The sequence below is a fragment of the Gambusia affinis genome, linkage group LG16 (assembly GCF_019740435.1).
Source record: "Gambusia affinis linkage group LG16, SWU_Gaff_1.0, whole genome shotgun sequence".
Classification (NCBI taxonomy): Eukaryota; Metazoa; Chordata; class Actinopteri; order Cyprinodontiformes; family Poeciliidae; genus Gambusia; species Gambusia affinis.
Genome location: NC_057883.1, coordinates 19179566 through 19198344, shown reverse-complemented (window position 1 = coordinate 19198344; position 18779 = coordinate 19179566). Strand labels below are relative to the sequence as shown.

Below are 18779 nucleotides of genomic sequence, written 5' to 3'. Positions count from 1 at the left end.
TTAACAAGTTCCAGAGTACAGTGGTCCCTCAATATTACATATTGGTGACGGTCCACGGACCACAGGCACCCATTAATAGTTGAAATCTGTGAATACCTGGAATCCCCTCTAAAAAAGCTTGTAATTCCCCATTTTAATCATTTTATTCACCAAATACAATTAAGATGACTAAGTAAATGAAAACCATCTTGGTACTGTCACATTTCTCCACTCTTACTTGTACATCCATCACCACCGAACAAAATGAATGCTGCTCCTGGATTGGCTGCTTTTGCAAGCAACAACCAATGACAAAGTGCCTAGGTATTTCAGCTTTCCAAACGGTACTTTCTCTGAGAATAGATGGATTTTCTGCAAATAATTTTGAGTTACATATGGAAAAATATGTAAATGGGTGAATCCATGAATACTGTACTGCAAATAGGTGTACATACCCAAACGCACTAGTGGAACAGTGCTTACAACAATACTTACCTATAGCCCCCTGTAGAATAGTGCAGACACATGACTGTGGTCTTGCAAGCCGGAAATCATTCAATTAATTCATTCACTCATTTCCAATGAGTGAATGAATAAATTATCATGTAGCTTTGTATAATGTGGCTGATATGTTACCATGTTAACCCTTTGCTGCCCAAAGTTTGCTTTATTCCTTGACACTTGACCTTCACCATTAGTTTCTATGTTGTATTGTGCAGTAATGAAAATTTCCCTCTTGTGCATCATGGCTCAGAATCTATGCACTTCCATAAATGTTTATTAGAGACCAGCTTTTCATTAAATTTCTAGGCTTTTTCCTTGGGCTTCCATTCTTCTTTGACTATGTACCACATTAATTAGTAACAGACACAAGTTACCTCCAGCTTTAAGCCCAAAGAGGTAAAACATTAGTTTGTGGCTGCGGGATGTGCACATTGTTCCATAGTTTACTCCCCTTGTTCAGAGTGGGAACAAAGTGGAGAAAATGACGGAGCAAACATGCTCTCAGGGGGCTGAAACCAGATCCTCTTTTACAGCCACTTGCAAAACAACCCCTCTTTATAATGTAATGCAGTGTTGATCTGAGCCCTGCTGAGCCAGCAAGCTGCAGAGGCATTTTTAATTGTTGCAGGTGGCCTGGCTCGGGGAACATAGCTGCGATGTTCAGGGATCTGCAAATAAAACTCCAAAGCATGCATGTGTGAACGGGTACACAAACAAGTGAGCGGGGTCCAAGACAGCTGTGTCTGGGATCGCTGTGCCAAGGTTCACAGCCTGAGCTAACAGCATGGCCTCCTTCTGCCTCAAGTCACTGATTCTGGATCTGCAGACTGCCGCTGTAGATTCAAACACCAAACCTTTCCTTTTTCTGTATCAAATAAAAATTTCCTGGGAAACATGCAGTTGTTCGTTAGTACTTTGATTCTCTTAGGTATTTTTTCTTTATATTCTGATGTTTTCTGCTAGTCCTCGGACATGAAGAACCAAACTGAAAACTATTGCTCTCACAATGATCAAACATTTTTTTAGTTCATTTTTCTCTTCCCAATGCACATAAGAGATTTATTATTTTATCGTGACAGCACACTGTTTGGAAATAATTTTAAAGAGCTTAACCAAATACATTAGTTCCACTCTGCATGCATCATATTAACACACTGTACTCACATGTGCATAAGAACTCAACATTTCATCACATTCCTCTCAGTGAAAATATTTTTCCAAAGAGACTCCAAACACTTGACAGTCAAAGTCATTCTTCATTTCCGGGATCTGTTCAGTTTTGTTTCTGGGATCCATCAGACTGACTGCAGGAAAGTATCCAGTTTAGTGTTTGGGTCAGTCATTTAGTAGGAGGATATAAACCTTAATTTGTCTGTGTGACTCAGGCAAATTAGCAGCTGAATCACCTCCTCTTACTCTTATTCAGCCTTCAAATGGGCTGCTGACAGTTGAAAAGAAAACAAATTTCATCAACCTTTGAATTCCTCTGATGTCATCTCAAATATTAAAAATAATGCCACACAGTTGAGCTACCTGTCGCTCAACTGGTAGCTCAACCAGAGGAAGACCAAGCTCTGGTTCTGCACAGGCAGTCCACCGTCTATTGCTGTGTGATGAACAGCTTCCTTTTCCTGCCGTTCTGCAGCTGTTGCCGGGCTTGCAGCCCATTGGGGCTGTAAATCAGAGTCTTTGTACTCCAGAACAAGCCTATCAACCACAGGTGTGGGCTCTGCCTGGGGATCCAACAGCTCTGCACTGGAAACTGGAGAGCAGCAGCCGACTTTTGCCAAAAACACACAAAGGGGGAGAAGAGTTTCCCAATCTGTGATCTTCAAGGTTTGGTGGAGTTTAGGTGATGAAAACTCATTGTCACATGGATTTTGAACAGGTTAGGGTCTTTTTTGTGCCTGTAGTGAGGTGGAGCATATTCATTACTAGCCATTTACACATTTTGAAGCTCTTCACCAAAACAAACAGGTTAGTTAGTAGATACATTGACCTAAAATGTATTACCACATGAACTATTTCACATTTAATCCTGGTACAATCACAGTTCTTTTGTTGTTTTGTTGGGATTTTAAGTGGTACACCAACATAAATAAGTTCACAATTCGTAAGGGGAGATACAGTCATACATTAACCTATATTTTCTTCAGATTGATCTGACAGTGTCTCCACACACCATGCTTAAGAGTGGGGATGTTGTGTTCAAAATGACATAGAATCTTAATTTTCCAGTACACATTGAGTTTTGAGTGAAGGCCAAATCCAAATTTCTTCTCATCTGAACAAATCAAAGCACCTTTTTCCACATGGACTGTGGCAAAATACAAACCAAATACTGAAATGTTTTGCCTAAAAATTCCTAAATGTAAATTTTTTCATCATTAATTTTACACATGCATCTTATTATTTTACACCTTGAATATCTCTTCAGTCTCCTTGTAAATGGAATGGCTCTGCAGGTAACTCTTTCAGACATGCAATGATTGACACCTCCAAGTTTCTTTTCAATCACTCCTTAGTTTGACTTTTAGAACATTTGGACTGTTATATCAGAGGATTCATTTGCACATAAATGTTAGCGGATACATGTGCATTACTTTTCCCTTATAGTGCACATCTGCAAAACTGGGCTTATACACTGATGGTTTCTTCCACCCCTTGACGGAATTCTTAAAGGTTAATCAGATATTTTAGAAATGAAGAAGGATCTTTGACAGTTTCTGTAATTTTGTCCATATGTCTGTGTTCCATTTAATGCAGCCAGTACACAGCCCAGATTATGAACAGCTTGACTTTTTTATCTGCTTCTAGAGCAGCTGTGCCTCCATCCAAACTCTGCGGAGGTGAAACTTCACTCTGCACACCGAGTAACGAGGGTAGGTGGGTGTTACCAGAACTGTGTGCAGCCAACCCCCTTTTTTGGACACCGACGAGGGGGAAAATTCACTGATGAAATGTGGCACAGGCCCCGGAATGCAATTTTCAAGCTTCCACATCTGGTAGACTGATGAAACCAGGTTCCTAATTTTACAACCATGATGTCAAGAAGACGTGACAACTCGCCATAAGGGCAGGTGGACATTTTTATTTGGGTCGTAGGACTGTCATCTGCTAATCAACATGTTGAGGAAGTTACTGCTGTTACATAATTACTCTGGTATTCAACCTCCTTCAATGAAATTCCGGAACAACTTTGAACATCAAACATTTTCTAAAGGTGTCCTGGAAAAAGATGCCTGCAGATGACCACAGCTTGATCTCTTACTCTGTCCACAGGTATCCACAGAGTTTTGTGAAGGAGCAACAGACTATGGGGCATTTTATGGAACCTCCCATCGGACCAGTGAGGTGTCAGTCAGGGGCTGAGGAAGCTGAAATAATTGGATCAAGAAGGTTTTCTTAAAAATTTCAAGTTCAAAAGACCATGCAAAAAAGACCAGAAGGCTCAGTGAAACTTATGCAGCAGCAATCTTTGTTGAGACCATTATCTAGAAAATAAATTAGTATATTGTGATCATATTGTAATATAGGCAAATACAGATGTACTATACTTTTGATAGCAATTTAATTCTAAAGTAATTTCTACAATCTGGGCTTTTTGTGCAAATTTCACTCAATTTATTTTCACAGAGTGTCAGAATTTACATTAATCTAAATTAATTGTGATGTTTGGAAACAGGGATGTAAGCCTCTTATTCTTGCCTCCCTCACAGCTGAAGTGGCACCTGAACTTACACTTTTTCTCCATAGTAATGGGTCAGGTTTGACATTTTCACGTCAAACCTTAGGAGTCATTGCACAACCATCTGTTTCGCACCACTCATCCCTCAGGATGCTCCCTGAGAGCATCCTGAGGGATGACTGGCTGTTCTCCATGTTCCAGGGGAAGTACACCATTCATTGTGATCTCCCTACTTCAACATCTTTGAAACGCTCAAAATTTCAGGTCTGAAGCTCAGTCACCTGGCAAGAGGTTGGAGTAACTGGAAAGAGGCTTCCCACTCTTCTTCTTACCTACTAGAGCTTACCTTCTTGTGAAAAAGTAAAGGTAGGGGTCACTTTACCCTAACCAAAACTGTGTGCTATTGGAAAAGACTCAACTCCCATTCAATCCTAAACAGGACAATGCTGTTGTTGAGTAACTTATTGTGCCTCTAACCAGTGTTACTGTAACAGTGTCCAAAATCAGAATTTCTAACAACTAAGGTGTTCTGTTGAGAATAAAACAATACAAAGAACAAGCTTAGAGATCATTACTCCTCAGAGTGTCATTATAAACTTCAACAAATTAAAACAAGATGACTAACAGGCTGCAACCTATAACAATACAACACAGAGCTAAATGAGTCATAGCTTATACAAATAGACAGGTGTGATGCCATAAAATACCCCCACAGACACAAACAGCAGCAGGACCACAAGCCCTGGCCTTCAGTGTATCAAACGATGAGCTCAGACAAAGAAAAGTGTCACATACTGAATCACTTACTGCAAACCTGCAGTTGTAAACACAAACAAAAGGTTTCAGAGGACCATGCACATGTGCCCATCATTAGCTGCCATTAACTCAACAGTCAGCTATCCAAACAACACCAGTGAGCATGATGTCACCAAAAGGGTTGTTTTACAGTCAGAATAAAACACTTGTTCTCTGTCATAATCTATGAAACGCCTTAGGCTTTGCTAAATTAATGACAGCCACAATGAAATGTAAGAACAAACCCCGGCAAAAATGAGCAGATGGCAAATTCTAAACTCAAAAACATACCTAATGCGTAAACAACTTTAACTGTAAATGTGGAAGAAAATAAATGGGCTCAACGGGTCTGTAATGACAACATGAAGTATTTTATAGGCTTTAACTGATGAGTGTTTTACTGGAGTGGAGTTAGAGTAGATATGATGTAAATTATATCATGCTATTAATCATTTATATGAGGAAAATGCCAATGAGTTCTCTATATACACTTACTGTCATTAAAGACATTTTAAGCCAATATTAAAACCCATAATGTACCTAATGTGGTACAGACACAGCCCATGCTGTCAAGCACATAGGTCTAGTGATATGGATTTGCCTTGCAGCTGCAGGACTGAGGCAGCTTGCACTAATATTGAGTTGAAAATATCCAAATTGTAAAGCCATCTATCTTGCAGAAACTTGGCTCAAACCGAATGATCAAAAGTACAACCATCTTAAACATAACAACAAATCTACAACAAAGTAAAGGTTGTTACAATAGTCCAATCAAAGTCAAGACCTCAACCAGACTGTTCAATTCACAACCAGTCATTTCTTTGGGATCAAGTGGTGCTTTGATTCATTTTTAAAATCTGTGGCAAAAAAACTGGCAAACCAGTAAGGTGGTTGGTGCTTAATTATGTAGTTTATTTTCCCGTGGATGAAGGTGTGCTATAACACCTTTTGATTTCCATCCCATTAGAAACAAATCAATGGAAACAAACACAATTCTCCACTATGTTCACAAACTAGAGCTCTGTTCAGCTTTAAAGTTACTCAACCAAGGTTCACCTTTAGCGCTCCATTTGATTTTCCATTGGAATTAAAGAGATTGGGAAGAACAATTATACACTTAAACGGCATCCTTATGCAGATGACTTCATCTGCATAATGTCAAAGATCTTTGTCTTAGATCTTTGTGTCTTAGATCTTTGTCATGTCAAAGATCTAAGTTTATGCTTTCCAGAATCAAATCTTATATCTCAAATAATTCAAATGTCAATATTCTCAGGAAAAAAAAAATACAAAAAAACCCAAAAAAACTTATTGAGTTAGTTAATCAAATCTGATTATCTGTATATTATAAATGTATATTGAGCATTTAGTAATATAAAATCAGAGAATTAAACTGGGATTTGATTTATTCAAAGAGGTAATATCTTAAATTATCAGCCAGGAAAAAGCTTGTTTAGGTTATATTTTTGAATGCTCTTGATTATGGTGACATTATTTTGTGCATGCACACTGCTTCTTCTACACTTTACTGTGTACCTTCTTCTCTTTTTTTAAGTTCATGCTTCATAGCTGCAAACAATTGTCAGGATTTATGAACGTCAAGTAGACACTCAGTTGTAAATTGCCTATACTTGCATAATGTCATGTCTGGTCTAGTGAACTCCAAAGTTCCTTACACTACACTCAGTCTTTCACCCATTCATACACTGATGGTGATAAGCTACCCTGTAACCACAGCTGACTTGGGGCAAAATGACACAAACGAGGTCGCAATAAAATCAGTGCCACCACCAATAGAGCCACCAGTAGGCCAGGTGGGTGAAGAGTCTTACAATTACAATTACAGATCAAACTCTGTAGCCAGAGTTTGATCTGGTTACAGGACAAACGGGTATCTCTTTAGCCACCGTCGCCAATAAAACTTTTTTTGTTGTCTCTTTGTGATAGGTTGAAGTTCTTTTGAAGACTTTCTGTTCAAAACCAGTGGACAGAAAGAGGGTTTTGGGATTTTATCCTCTGCTCTAACAGCTAGACAGAAGATTCTTCTTGAAGCCTTCAGGTTTTAATAAGAAAACATGATCACAGCATCCACAGTCATCCCACCACAGACATGTTTTATGGGATTTATAATGATGTGCATGAATGTTATTCATTAGTAGGCAGCGGAGTTGAAGGTGGGGAAGAATGTCAGATGGAAGTTTAATAATACTGATGGTGGAAACTACAAGCTCACAGCTGCAGCTTAAAGACACTGATTAACCCTATTTCACCTGCTTTGTTCAAACTAAACACTGCTGGTCCTGTTTTAATGAGTCTGACTCAAGACTAGCATACAAACAAGCTGAATGGAACTCCAATCAAAATGTCACCCATGGAGATTTGAGGCTGATCCTTATCAAGATACAGTCAGTAGTTCTATACCACCTATTAAATATTTTGTTACAGTTTTCAGATTTACAGCTGAAAGCTCAGTCTTAAGATCTTAGAGGTGTTTCCAGAAGTGAGTCAACAGAGAACAGGAAATCTATAGTTGTTAACCTTTGATGTGATTATAGCCTGTTCCAAGAGTTTGTGGGCATACTTGAGACAAATGTTACCAGATTTCACTGATAATGAATAGATATAGCACTGAGATAGATATTGTTTTAGATGCATGCTTGATTAAAATAAAAAAAGGGGTCACCAAAACTCATTATTAATGGTGTGGTGGTCTTTATCTTTATCTTTGCTGGTATGTATAAGAAGCTGACATTTGAGAAGAAATCTTGTGGTCAGAATAAAAGGTAAAGCTGGGCGTCATTGCAATAACATTGGCATAATAAAAACAATGTTTCCTTTTTTTTAAAGAAAGAGTTGGAGTTTATAACGAAGAGGCGTTCCAGCACAGGAACTCCTGTAGAGAAAGTATAGAGAAAGGATAAGTTTCCTTGCCATAACTTTCTCATGGTACCTTGGTTTGTCTGGTAATTTGATTGTATAAATGTTGCATATACAGTGAATAGATGGACCTTTGTTTGTAATTCTGAGGTGTTTATCGTCTCTGATTCACACTTTAGCAGCACAGGCTTTATTTCAAAGTGGCACTGAGCAACGAGCACATTCCCCACTTAAAACTTTGCTGGGGTCTCTCTCTTTGGGGTCTGAACATCTCCTTGTATGCCTGCATGGGTTTTATGCTTGTTTCCCCCAAAATAAAACAACAAAAATGCAACCTAAATTGCTGAAGTTGACATAGCACATCTTTGTGTAGGTCCAGGCTGCAAAACAGACATTGACAGTAAAGCCCTTTTCATTACATGAACAGAACAATCTTTGGAAAAAGATCTTGCACAGGAGCTAAGATTTAAAAGACTGACACAGATCTTCTGGTATTGATTAAAGAGAAACTTTTGTAAACATTCTTAGTACATTTTTAAGTCTTTAACATGTCAGAAATATTTATATAATCAATATACAGTTATTCAAGAAGGAAAGCTACATCACAAAATCCTCTGAGGATGATTGTCTTAGAGAATGTTTTTTCTACACATTTTGTTGGTCAAACTGGATGAAACCACAGACATTCATTGTTCATTTGATTCTAATCAACAAAGATGTAAATACAAATCAAAAATATGCACGGTTTATTTATATGGAAGACTTATTTAAATAAGCAAGACATTAAATAAGTTCATTTTTGGTTTTGCAAGGTTTACGGTATATCAAAGCACTGCTCCACTACTTTTTTGGTGATTTGCTGCCACCTAGTGGATAAAAAGTTACTGCAGCTGCAAAAGGGAAGGAAGAAATCTTGAATCTGAACATATGCCAACGCAGTGCTCTTATGCATCTCAAAGCTTCTCATTTATTGCAGCATACACAAACAAATAATCATCACTCAGTTTTACTACAGTCTACATTAAATATTTGATTACACAAATAAACCTAATGATTTCTGCAATTTCTTCCTTCAAGACTTCTCTTTCACAAATCAGTAGTAAAAACTTATCATCCATGGAAGTGAGCTGAACAGCACCAGAGAAGCATTTCAGTCATTGGTTGATTCTGTAGTGATAAACTTGGCTTTCTGCAACTTTAAAATCCACATTAAAAAAATAAATATCCCTTTAAGCTGCTTTGTTCAGCATGCAGACAGTTTTCGTAAGTTAGGAATTAAATTTCAGAACCCTTTTGAGAACTCTGAAACACCTTTTAATTTTACTGTCTGAAAAATTACATTTCAGAAGTGGCTTTCCTGAAATATAAAAAGCTCTGTGGGTCTTTCATGTCTCTATCGTCTCCACAGGGTCACTGCATGTCCTCTTCCTTTTCCCACTGTTTCCATCGTCATGACACCCGACCGTCTGGCCCTCATCCCTCGGTTGGAGTGCGGACTTTGGTTCCTCTGGGAAGCGCTGTCCAGGTCCCAACACCTGTCTGACAGTCACGTTCACTCTGGAGCTTTGAATGTACCTGGAACACACATCCCAATCCTCCTGAGACACCGGCTCCAGGACGCTGCCCGTCTGCAGGGCTGAGGCACAGCTGAGCTCTTCTAAAAGAGTCGCACACTGTGGCAGAGCCGGAAGAATCCGCGGGACAGCATGATACAGCAGCCGGCTCTGTCCTGACATCAACATCACATCTCCGCTGTGCATGAACATTGCAGTGGGGGTCTTTCTGTAAACAGCAGGAAGATTTTTAAGTCTTTAAACATGTCAGAACAAAATTACATTACTGAGGACATTCCCACAATCCTGCATAACCTTTGAAGCAGTTTAGGTTTCTTCCTCTCACCAGAACGACAGCAAAGAAGTGATCTTTGTTGGTCAAACTCATGAAACCACAGAGAGGAATTCATTGTTCAGTAGTTCTAATGGCTGCCTCTGAGTTGAATACAAATCAAAAATATGCACGGAGAGCATTTGCAGATATGGAAGACTTATTTAAATAAGGCAAGTAAGTCTTGGAACACATAAACAGTTTTGCAAGGTTTACTGGAAACTTAAAGCACTGCTAATGTATGATTTCTGGTGATTTCTGCCGGAGTGGATCTAAAGGGGTTTGCAAAGTATGAAAGGGAAGGAAGAAATCTTGAAGGAGCACAATGCCAACGCAGTGCTCTTACCCCATCTTTGAATAAGTAACTTTTATCATTTACTGATTACTCCTTGAAAAGTAACTTAGTTAGTTTTACTGACTACTTGACATTAAAAGTATTTGATTACACAAAATAACTTTTTAGTTATTTCAGCAATTTCTTAACAACAAGCTTCAGCCTCCTCAGTAGAAAACTTATCATCTTTGCAGCAATACTTAATTGTCAGCTATTTTATAATGGTAACATCAACAATGTGTCTCCACTGATAAGGTTGAACTGAAGAGGAGATTGTACAAAAAACAAAAAACGTGAGTAATTTGTGTGGTCCACTGTTGGACCACACAAAAACTCTAAGTAGGATTTAGCCTCCAGAGTTACGACCTCGTTTGATGTCATGAGAGCTCCTCCTGCAGCTCCACAGCTCAGATGGTTGCACAGATTTGTGACACTTACAGTAATATTAATAATTATAACGGTGCTAACTTGCCATTATAACTATTGCCAACTCCGGACACGTTTATTCGTGGTTGTTTTCACGTTTATTGTTCATATTGATCTCGATGTTTGCAGTTTTCTGGAGCGCAGCGTGAAGCTCGACGTCATTCAGAGGTAATATATTAACTTGACATTAACAAAGACACAGCGGGACGGATCATCCGGAAATGATGAACAGGAGAGACTGACTAAAACTACCTTAATGACGGACAAATTCTGGGATTTATTATGAGTCTCTGCTTATTTCCAAGCCCAAATGAGCAACTTCACGCTCAAAAACGAGCCCAAAAGGCAACCAGCAACTCATTAAATTTTCAGCGACTTTAAAAAATGAAGCCCAAAGCCGCTTATAATAATTGGACTTGTCGACAGAAACTCAAAATAGTTCCAGTTTTTCCACCAACAACATCGCATCTCCCTCCATTGTTTGGTCACCGACAAAGGAAATACGATTAAATTACAAAAGAAGATAGTAACGCAGTAACGCAAAGTGATTTTTGATAAGTAACTGTAATCTGACAACTGGATTTGAAATAGCAACGCGTTAGATTACTCGCTACTGAAAAAAGTGGTCCGACATCAGTAACGTCCTGATGTCATACTGACATCACTGGCCAAAACATCCTCTAAGGGGGGAAACATTTCCACTGATCCCCGCTCCACACGCGCACCCCACAGTACCAACTTTTTCCTACATCCACAGAGTTGATCGTGTGCGTAAAAGACGTTTCTCTCACATCAGTAGACAGCAAGCAGATAGCTTTTCCGGTTTACTTTTTCCCTCTCACCGCGCCTCCCCTAAAGTGCTCTGGCGCCCCCCAGGGGAGGCGCGCCTCACACTTTGAAAACCGCCGTTCTAAAGTAAACTGGAAGTAGAGGCAATTCGGACAACCTTAAATATAGGAATGCAAATAGATAATATTACACTACTAAAGGTTAAGCAATCAGAAAGAATAAAAAATAAAATTACACATGAAAACAAAATTAAAATTCATTTTAACATTTTCAAGTGGTTATCTGTGCAAATGTATGCTTTAAATATATTTCATGACTTTTAGCTTGTATGTATCCTGTCCTTTGATTAAGGATTAACGTAGGAACTGATCAAACACTGACACTATTTTATTTATGTAAAATTTTACTGATAAAAATGTTTATCTTTGTCATGTGCATGTACCCTGCAAGCTCACCTTAGTGTCCCAGTTGTAATGGTATCCCAGGGTTACCCAGCGCAACCTCTCTAGTAGAGTTTTTGGTTGTCTCTTTACAGAAGCGGGAGTTCTGTGGAGAGGATTTATGTACTCAGGTCAGTGCATGCTGGCTGCTTAGGGATGATTTACTTTAGAACAACTTCTTAGATTGAACTCTAAAAAAATCTGGAAATTGATTTATCAGACTTCCCATCCATCCAAAAAGGGATTCTTCAAACATGGGCCTTCTTTTTCACTATAGCACCATCTGCTGGTGGGAAAATTCAATTAAAAAATATTTTACTTATTCCAGTGGGGATAGTTGTTGTAACTCAAGTAAGTATCTTCAAACAGTTGTTGAAGACGATGATGATGTGAGCAGGAAGGATCTTTAGTAGTAGTTGGTGTTTCAGAAAATCTAAAGAGATCTCTGACTGAAGTCATTGCTGCTGTATGATAGAGCCATAGCTGTCATGCAATGATAACAGCTCAATTTCCAGGTAGCAGAAGCGATATTTCACTTTAATACGTCCTGAACGACACCATCAGTTGTTGGCAAACACTGCTAGTTCACCTTATTTGCTTTTGCTGCTCCGCTTTAAATCTGTCTGGTTGCATTGTCGGAAAACTGACAGAGATAAGTTGTAGTAAGGAATGGGATCCAAGCCCATTCTGATACCTCTGCTGTTTGGTTCTGCTCTGCATCCATAAAACCTCCATTTCAACTCCTGTGGGATTTGGAGTCATTGCTCAGGTGTTATCTGAGATTTTAAAATGCTGCTCCCAGTTGTACAAACAATACCTTGTAATCACAGTTACATATCATCTGTCTGAAAATAAGAAATAAATGTCCAAACATGCAACATCTCAATCAAAATCACTTATGAATAAATGTCTACAAAAAAAAATGAATAAAAAAATCAGAACTAACATAACAGAGCTACTCTGACAAGCTGACACTATCAGCAGCCATATTCTAACACCCATCACTTACTAATATTTAGTGAAATAATGATACTACTGTCTGAGCCTTTTCCCACCTCAGAGCTTGCACACTCCTGGCCCAGATGTCCTGTGTGTCAGAGGGTGACATGTGCATGTCCAGGTTGCACACGTTCGGTTTCTGAGGGTATGTCTTCAAACATTGCCTAACCCAGAAAGCTTGGGAGCCCCGCAGGAAAGGATTGGAGATGAAAATAAAGCCTACAAAAGACACAAATGATTATTAAAGTTAGTTGACCTTGTGCATTGGCTTGATGCAGAGCTTCTGGTCCACTGTAAGGCAGGAGTCCAGAAGAAACTCCTCCTTCAGAGCCACAATGTTTTCATGTACCTGGGTATCCCTGCAGTCCGAAAGCTCTCCAGTTTCTGACGGGCTGCAAACCGACACAGGCAGCCTCTTCATCACTCACAGCAGCTGGATCCAGTTTTACTGGAACAATCTTCCCGTTAATACAGAAAACATCAAGAAATATCAAAATTACGGCCACTGTTCATCACCCAATACTGTAAATGTAACTTTATCTATTTTAAAGTCACATTTTATGTTAAGGTATTCCAACTTAGCAGCATCACTTTGGAACAGTTTTTTTTTTAACTTGTAAGACCATCAGAATTCAGGTATTGTCAGTGTAGTCAAACATATTTACAGATATATCCTGCAAGAGACCTTTCCTCCTGATGCTGCTCCGCTGCTGAAGTCCGTCACTTCCCTTAAGTCTGGAGGCGGATCCCTTCTTTTATAAAACTTAAACATTTTTCTGAAAACATCCTCTCCGCTTTCTACCACCACTGAGGCTGCCATCTTGGCCATGACGTAACTGACTCACATTGGATCACGTGTCTGAATACGTCAGGGGTCATAGTAGCAGGAGAAGGAGACAAGATGGCATCCTCTACTAAGAAAGTGTTGGAGGCGTTTGTGTCTAAAATCCCCTGGACTGTTGCTGGCAGTGAGTATTCTTCCTCTTATCAATTTTTGCCGACTTGTAGCATTTGTATGAAAATTGTAGACGAAGAAAAAGCTCTTTCTGGGTGCTTTTAATTGCCTGTGATGTAACACGTGAGGACAGAACGGTCAACTCAGCCTGTGGTTGACTGGTTTTAATGTGTCGGACTTTTGCAATAACATGTTTTTATTTATTTTCCTCTTTAGCTTTGTCCATACTAGTAGTTCAGGATACTTGTATCAATTTACACGTCCGAAAACAAATTGTATACATATATAAAGCAAAGTGAGCACCTGTCAATCTAGAAAGAAAGCCAAGTGCAGGACTTGGCATCAGACCCTAACACACCTGCCACCCAAGAGGAAAAGCGGGATACATCAGTCTATTGCTCCAAGATGGATCCTAAGATGAAGATTGACGAAGATTAATCCAATGAGGAGGAGGAAGTCAGGAGAAATTTTGTCTGATTTAAACACGCTCTGTGGTTAGCCATAGCTCTCCAGTCTCTGGTTAAGTCTCACATTCCTACACATCGTTTATCTTTGATTAGCGAGGCTTTAACTCCAAAGCTCTAATGTAGCGGTCAAGACATTCTGTCACATCACTCAAACTCTATAACTCCATCTGACTGCAGGTAGTTTACTCGCAGTGTAAAGATTCTAATCTGATCCTGGATTCTGCTCAGAAACAGCTAAAAATTAGGCTGTTTCATCTAAAGGAAGCCATTTTTCTAGCTGGTGCCAGCCTCAACCAGCCTTATACTTAATCAACTGCTGCCAACTTTAATGGCATTGGCTATATAATAGAAATCCCAATAAGTGGCTTCTCATCCTTTAAACACATTATCTTTTAAAATGTATTTTCTTTTGTAAAATCAGAGACGAAACATCCGTCTTCAAACTGGACACTATGTAATAATAAAAATAAAAAATAATAAAAAAAAAAATAAAAGTTTATATTTGCCCATTCCATATATTTTAAAAACGCATTTAGATTTGGACTTATTTTAGGATTCTACCCAAGCCAGGCTCGAAAGACTTCAGACAAAGTTAATGTTCAAATGAACTTGAACTCTGGTCAATTTCAGGAAATTTAAGAATGAGTCCTGAATTCTGAAACAATCTGTTTATATTTCAGAGGAGATGAAGGAGTATTTTGGACAGTTTGGTCCAGTGAAGAGGTGTGTCCTTCCATTTGTAAGTTTTTACTCCTTTGCTTTTAGTTCAATATAGTTAAAAACAGGATGTTAAACTTTGTGCATTTTGAGACGATGAAGATAGATTTTATTTATTTTTTTTGTAAAAATGAGCCCTGTTTGTGTGGTATTATTTGACTGTGATCTTTGTGTTTGATCAGGACAAAGACACTGGTTTCCATAGAGGGTTCTGCTGGGTTTTATTCTCCACAGAGGAGGGACTAAACAACGCGCTGCAGAAAGACCCCCATATTCTGGAAGGAGCAAAGGTAAACTATTAGACAGGATTTACAGCCGGTATGAACGGATTCAGTCTCAGTATGGAAATGAAAAAGTTCAGCCCACTTTATTTAACCGATGCTCTTCTTTGGTTCCAGCTTCTTGTTCAGAGGAACAGACGTCCCTTTGAAGGACAGAAGTCCAACAAAAATGGAGACTTTGACTGAAGCTTGGTGGTTCTACAGATCAGATGAGACCAAACATGTTGTCTTCTTTGTTGGAACACTTCATTCCTCCTGCTTTATATCAGCATGAACCATTCAGAAGAAAGCAGGATCGATGTGTCTGCATGGAATGCAGCGTCAGGAAAGATTTCTTCGTTATTCAGACTCACTTGAACTGAGCCTAAATATTACTGTCAGTTTATTCACTAATAAATTCTGTATTTATTGTGAGAAATATTGCTCTCCATCACATACTGTCAGTTGTTTTAATCAATAAAAAAGTTTATTACTATTTCACTTGGGTTTTCTTTCATCTTCAGTGTTTCTCCATGCAATGGTTGCATGCATTTTCCTGGGGCAGAAGATCTAATATTAAATCTACATTTAATCACCATCATTTGATAAAAGTAATATATATTTTATTTCTTTGTCAATTTCCAGTGGTCAATGGGGTACATTTGGACAATGTGCAGCCCCATGTGTTTTTGTAATATATTTTTGAAAAATGCAGGGAAAAAATGCTATGCATATGGAAAATTGAATTATTTCCCTTTAAGTACAAGCAAGAACTAAAACTAAGTATCATGAAAACTATATAAATTGACCTTAATATTGGGAAAATTTTGTACATTTTTTTAAAGAAAATAAAAACAACCTAAAATCTCAGAAAAATTTTCAGGTAAGTGGAAATTTGGATGTTGCATTAAGTGAATGCAGTTTTTAATTGTTTTAAAATGTATTTTAAAGTAAAAAAAATGTTTTTACTGTGTCTCCCACACTTTTCCCAAACATTTTAATTATTTTTTAAGTAAGGAAATGAGGCATTTTCTATTTTAAGTGAATTTTGAACTTCATTTTCATTTCTTTTTTGCATTTGATATTTGTCAGCCCAACAATAAAACATCCACGCCTTCAAAATGCCATGTGTTTTATTTAAAATATTTTTTTCAGGGAAATGGAAAAAATATTGTCATTTAAAGACTTTTCATTTTTCTTGTAAGAAAATCCAGCATTTATTTTTTCTTTTACAATAAGTATAAATATTTGCTACATTTCTGAACGAAGCGTCATGTGAATCCATCACTGATGTATCGAATACGTTTTGTTGACCGAAACGCACATAAATACGTCACTAAGGTCACCAGAAATGTAGTTTAAATTTGCGGTAATCATCATAAACGAAAGCGTACAAATCTACTGTAATAACCTAAATACCTTTGGAATATGTTTTTTGTAGTTTGAGTATAGTCTTAATGCCTCAGGGTGCTATTATAACTTGAAGACAAATCTGAATTCATTAATTTACCTTCAGTATACAAAATTAAAAAATAGAATTTGATAGATGTAAAGTAATTTTGCTACACACTCGTGTACAGTAGGTGGCGGTATGCACCTTAAAGTTGCTTTCCATCCGCCATAATAGAAACGAAGAGGAAGAATTCCTAACCTTTTTCTTTGCAACTACATTACCCAGAGTTCATTTTCGCTCGAAAACCCGGCTAAAGGGTCGCAAATCAAACCGGTAAGTGAAGGAGAGTGATGCGCAGGCTGTGGTTGATTTTTCAGCGAACCTGTAATTCTAACTCCAGACAGCTAAGTGTTTGTGCGTGTCTGTTTGTGTGACAGATTTCTCTTTTCGTAAGCTCACTCCGACCCTCACAGCACTTACCAAACAGTGGTTGCATAGGCCTAACTCAGATGTTCAAGAGGCGGTCAGATCAACAGTGCCAGCGGACTGAAACTTATTAGTGTCATTTTAAATATGGTACTTTCGTGAAGGCACAACTTAAAGATGGTGTTTGAGACCCGTTGCTAGACGGCTGTGGAGGAGCTTTTATCGGGAGTGGGATTTTGCACCTGAGCCTGTCTGTTCCTTCGTGGGGTGAGTGCCGAAGAGAAGAGTAGGTTTCACTCATGAGTACAACCTGTCATTTATCATTTAAGCTCCGCTGACAGCATGCGTAAAAACAAAAGCCCTTTAAATGAGTAACTCTTTGAATGGAATGCGGAGATCGTCTTAAAACAGTCTGAAATTAATTCCTTAATAAGGAGGACATATTCATGTTGCATTCGATTCGCGAAGCATCTCAGTTTTTTTCTTTCATTATTATTATTAATTTTCCAACAGTTTTAGTTCAAAAAGTCGCTTATAGATCTATTACGGAGAGGACATATTTTACTTGTTTATTTTTGTGAAATTATAAAATTAAATGACCAGCAGCTAAACCACAAATTTCAGTTCCTTAAAAATTTATGTCTTGCAGAAGTCCATAAAATATTAGTTTTTAGGAGTTTAGCTGCTATTTCAAGTGACTAAAATTACTTTCTGGTGTAAGTGCTTTAAGATCAGAGTGGTGGTGTTTGCTGAAACTGCTATCTGCCATTTATTGGTATCTTCAAATTAATTCTGTCTCAGTCATCTTTACAAAACATACTGCTTTCTTTTTATCTGTCTTTAAAATGTGAACTAATTGGACCTCTTCTTCTTCTACAGGTCTCCAATGGCGGGCCGGCTCTTAAAAGTCTCATCTCTGGCCACAGTAGTGTTCGCCTCCTCGGGGTTCTACCTCTACAATAGGCAGCTCGACCTCAATGACCTGAGTGTGATCCGCTTCGGACGAGCAGCAGCTGCCGTGAGTTCACATCTTAAATGTTCTCACGTGTATGTCTGATTTGAGATTGATCACATCTTCTGAGAGACAGTGACAGTAAGCAGAAAAGGTTGTTGTTCATTTGTTTACTTTTTGTTTGGACGTAGGTTGGATGAGCTCTGTGAACCAGCTTTATGAAACACCAGCCATAACATAGTTTCTTTTTAGATATGTAACTATTTAAAAGAAGCAGAAAAGAGCATAAATCACTCTTTAAAATGTGTGTACAAACATACTAAAACAAGGAGAAACGTCAAAATAAAAGAGCCCATTGTACTGAAACCAAACTTGAAAAATAAATGTGTTTTTTTAAAAAACTTTTTTATGAAGGATTTAACTGATTGTATAGATGCTCCGGCATGGACATAAGGAGGCAGGTTATTCCAGAGTTGAGGGCTTGCCACTGCAAAAGCCTGACTCTCTCTGGGTGGATTCCTTTGACTGCACTAAGAACATATGGCTGGATGATTTCAGGACTTTTCTGGGGTTATAAAGAAAAGTTATTTGAGTTATTCAGGAAAGCAGTTTTTTAAATAACTCTGTGCTAACCCATTTTAAAACTTCAAAAGTAAGTAAAAGGGCAAAGAGTTTCCTTCTCCATATCTGTCTTATGGGAAATAATGAGATAAAATGATGGACCGCTTCCTTACGAGGTATAAAACATCACTGAAACAAACTTATTTAAATGGGCTGTTAATGAGAAGATGGAACTTTTATTAAGAAAGTTTTAATATGGTCATTTTGTGGTCAATGTTTGCGCTTATAGTTGGGATGTGCTGAGAATAAGAAGCAACTCATTTTCCTTGCTGC

General features: G+C 38.2%; 3 protein-coding genes across 5 annotated transcripts in view; 2 read left to right on the top strand and 1 right to left on the bottom strand.

Moving 5' to 3' along the window:
- Nucleotides 1-8790: 8790 nt before the first annotated feature.
- alkbh1 (alkB homolog 1, histone H2A dioxygenase) lies at nt 8791-13636 on the bottom strand. Its single transcript, XM_044143697.1, has 6 exons — nt 13401-13636; nt 13065-13173; nt 12772-12934; nt 11719-11822; nt 11380-11407; nt 8791-9625 (listed from the first exon to the last, which is right to left on the bottom strand). Exons 1-6 carry the CDS (start codon nt 13542-13544, stop codon nt 9229-9231), a joined length of 945 nt encoding a protein of 314 aa, XP_043999632.1. The 5' UTR covers nt 13545-13636; the 3' UTR covers nt 8791-9228.
- On the top strand, nt 13532-15610 carry LOC122845797 (SRA stem-loop interacting RNA binding protein). Its single transcript, XM_044142227.1, has 4 exons — nt 13532-13683; nt 14818-14876; nt 15037-15144; nt 15253-15610. The coding sequence occupies exons 1-4, from the start codon at nt 13617-13619 to the stop codon at nt 15319-15321; spliced, it is 303 nt and encodes a 100-aa protein (XP_043998162.1). The 5' UTR covers nt 13532-13616; the 3' UTR covers nt 15322-15610.
- Nucleotides 15611-16749: 1139 nt separating this feature from the next.
- adck1 (aarF domain containing kinase 1) overlaps nt 16750-18779 on the top strand; it is a 39077-nt gene continuing 37047 nt past the window's right edge. Inside the window, exons 1-3 of one of the 3 annotated variants that reach the window (XM_044142226.1) lie at nt 16825-16840; nt 16945-17200; nt 17813-17951. In XM_044142226.1, the coding sequence (XP_043998161.1) occupies nt 17820-17951 (132 nt within the window). In that variant the 5' untranslated portion in view covers nt 16825-16840; nt 16945-17200; nt 17813-17819. Of the gene's footprint in view, nt 17201-17812; nt 17952-18779 lie in introns of all 3 variants that reach the window. The other 2 variants (XM_044142224.1, XM_044142223.1) reach the window with 2 other exon arrangements.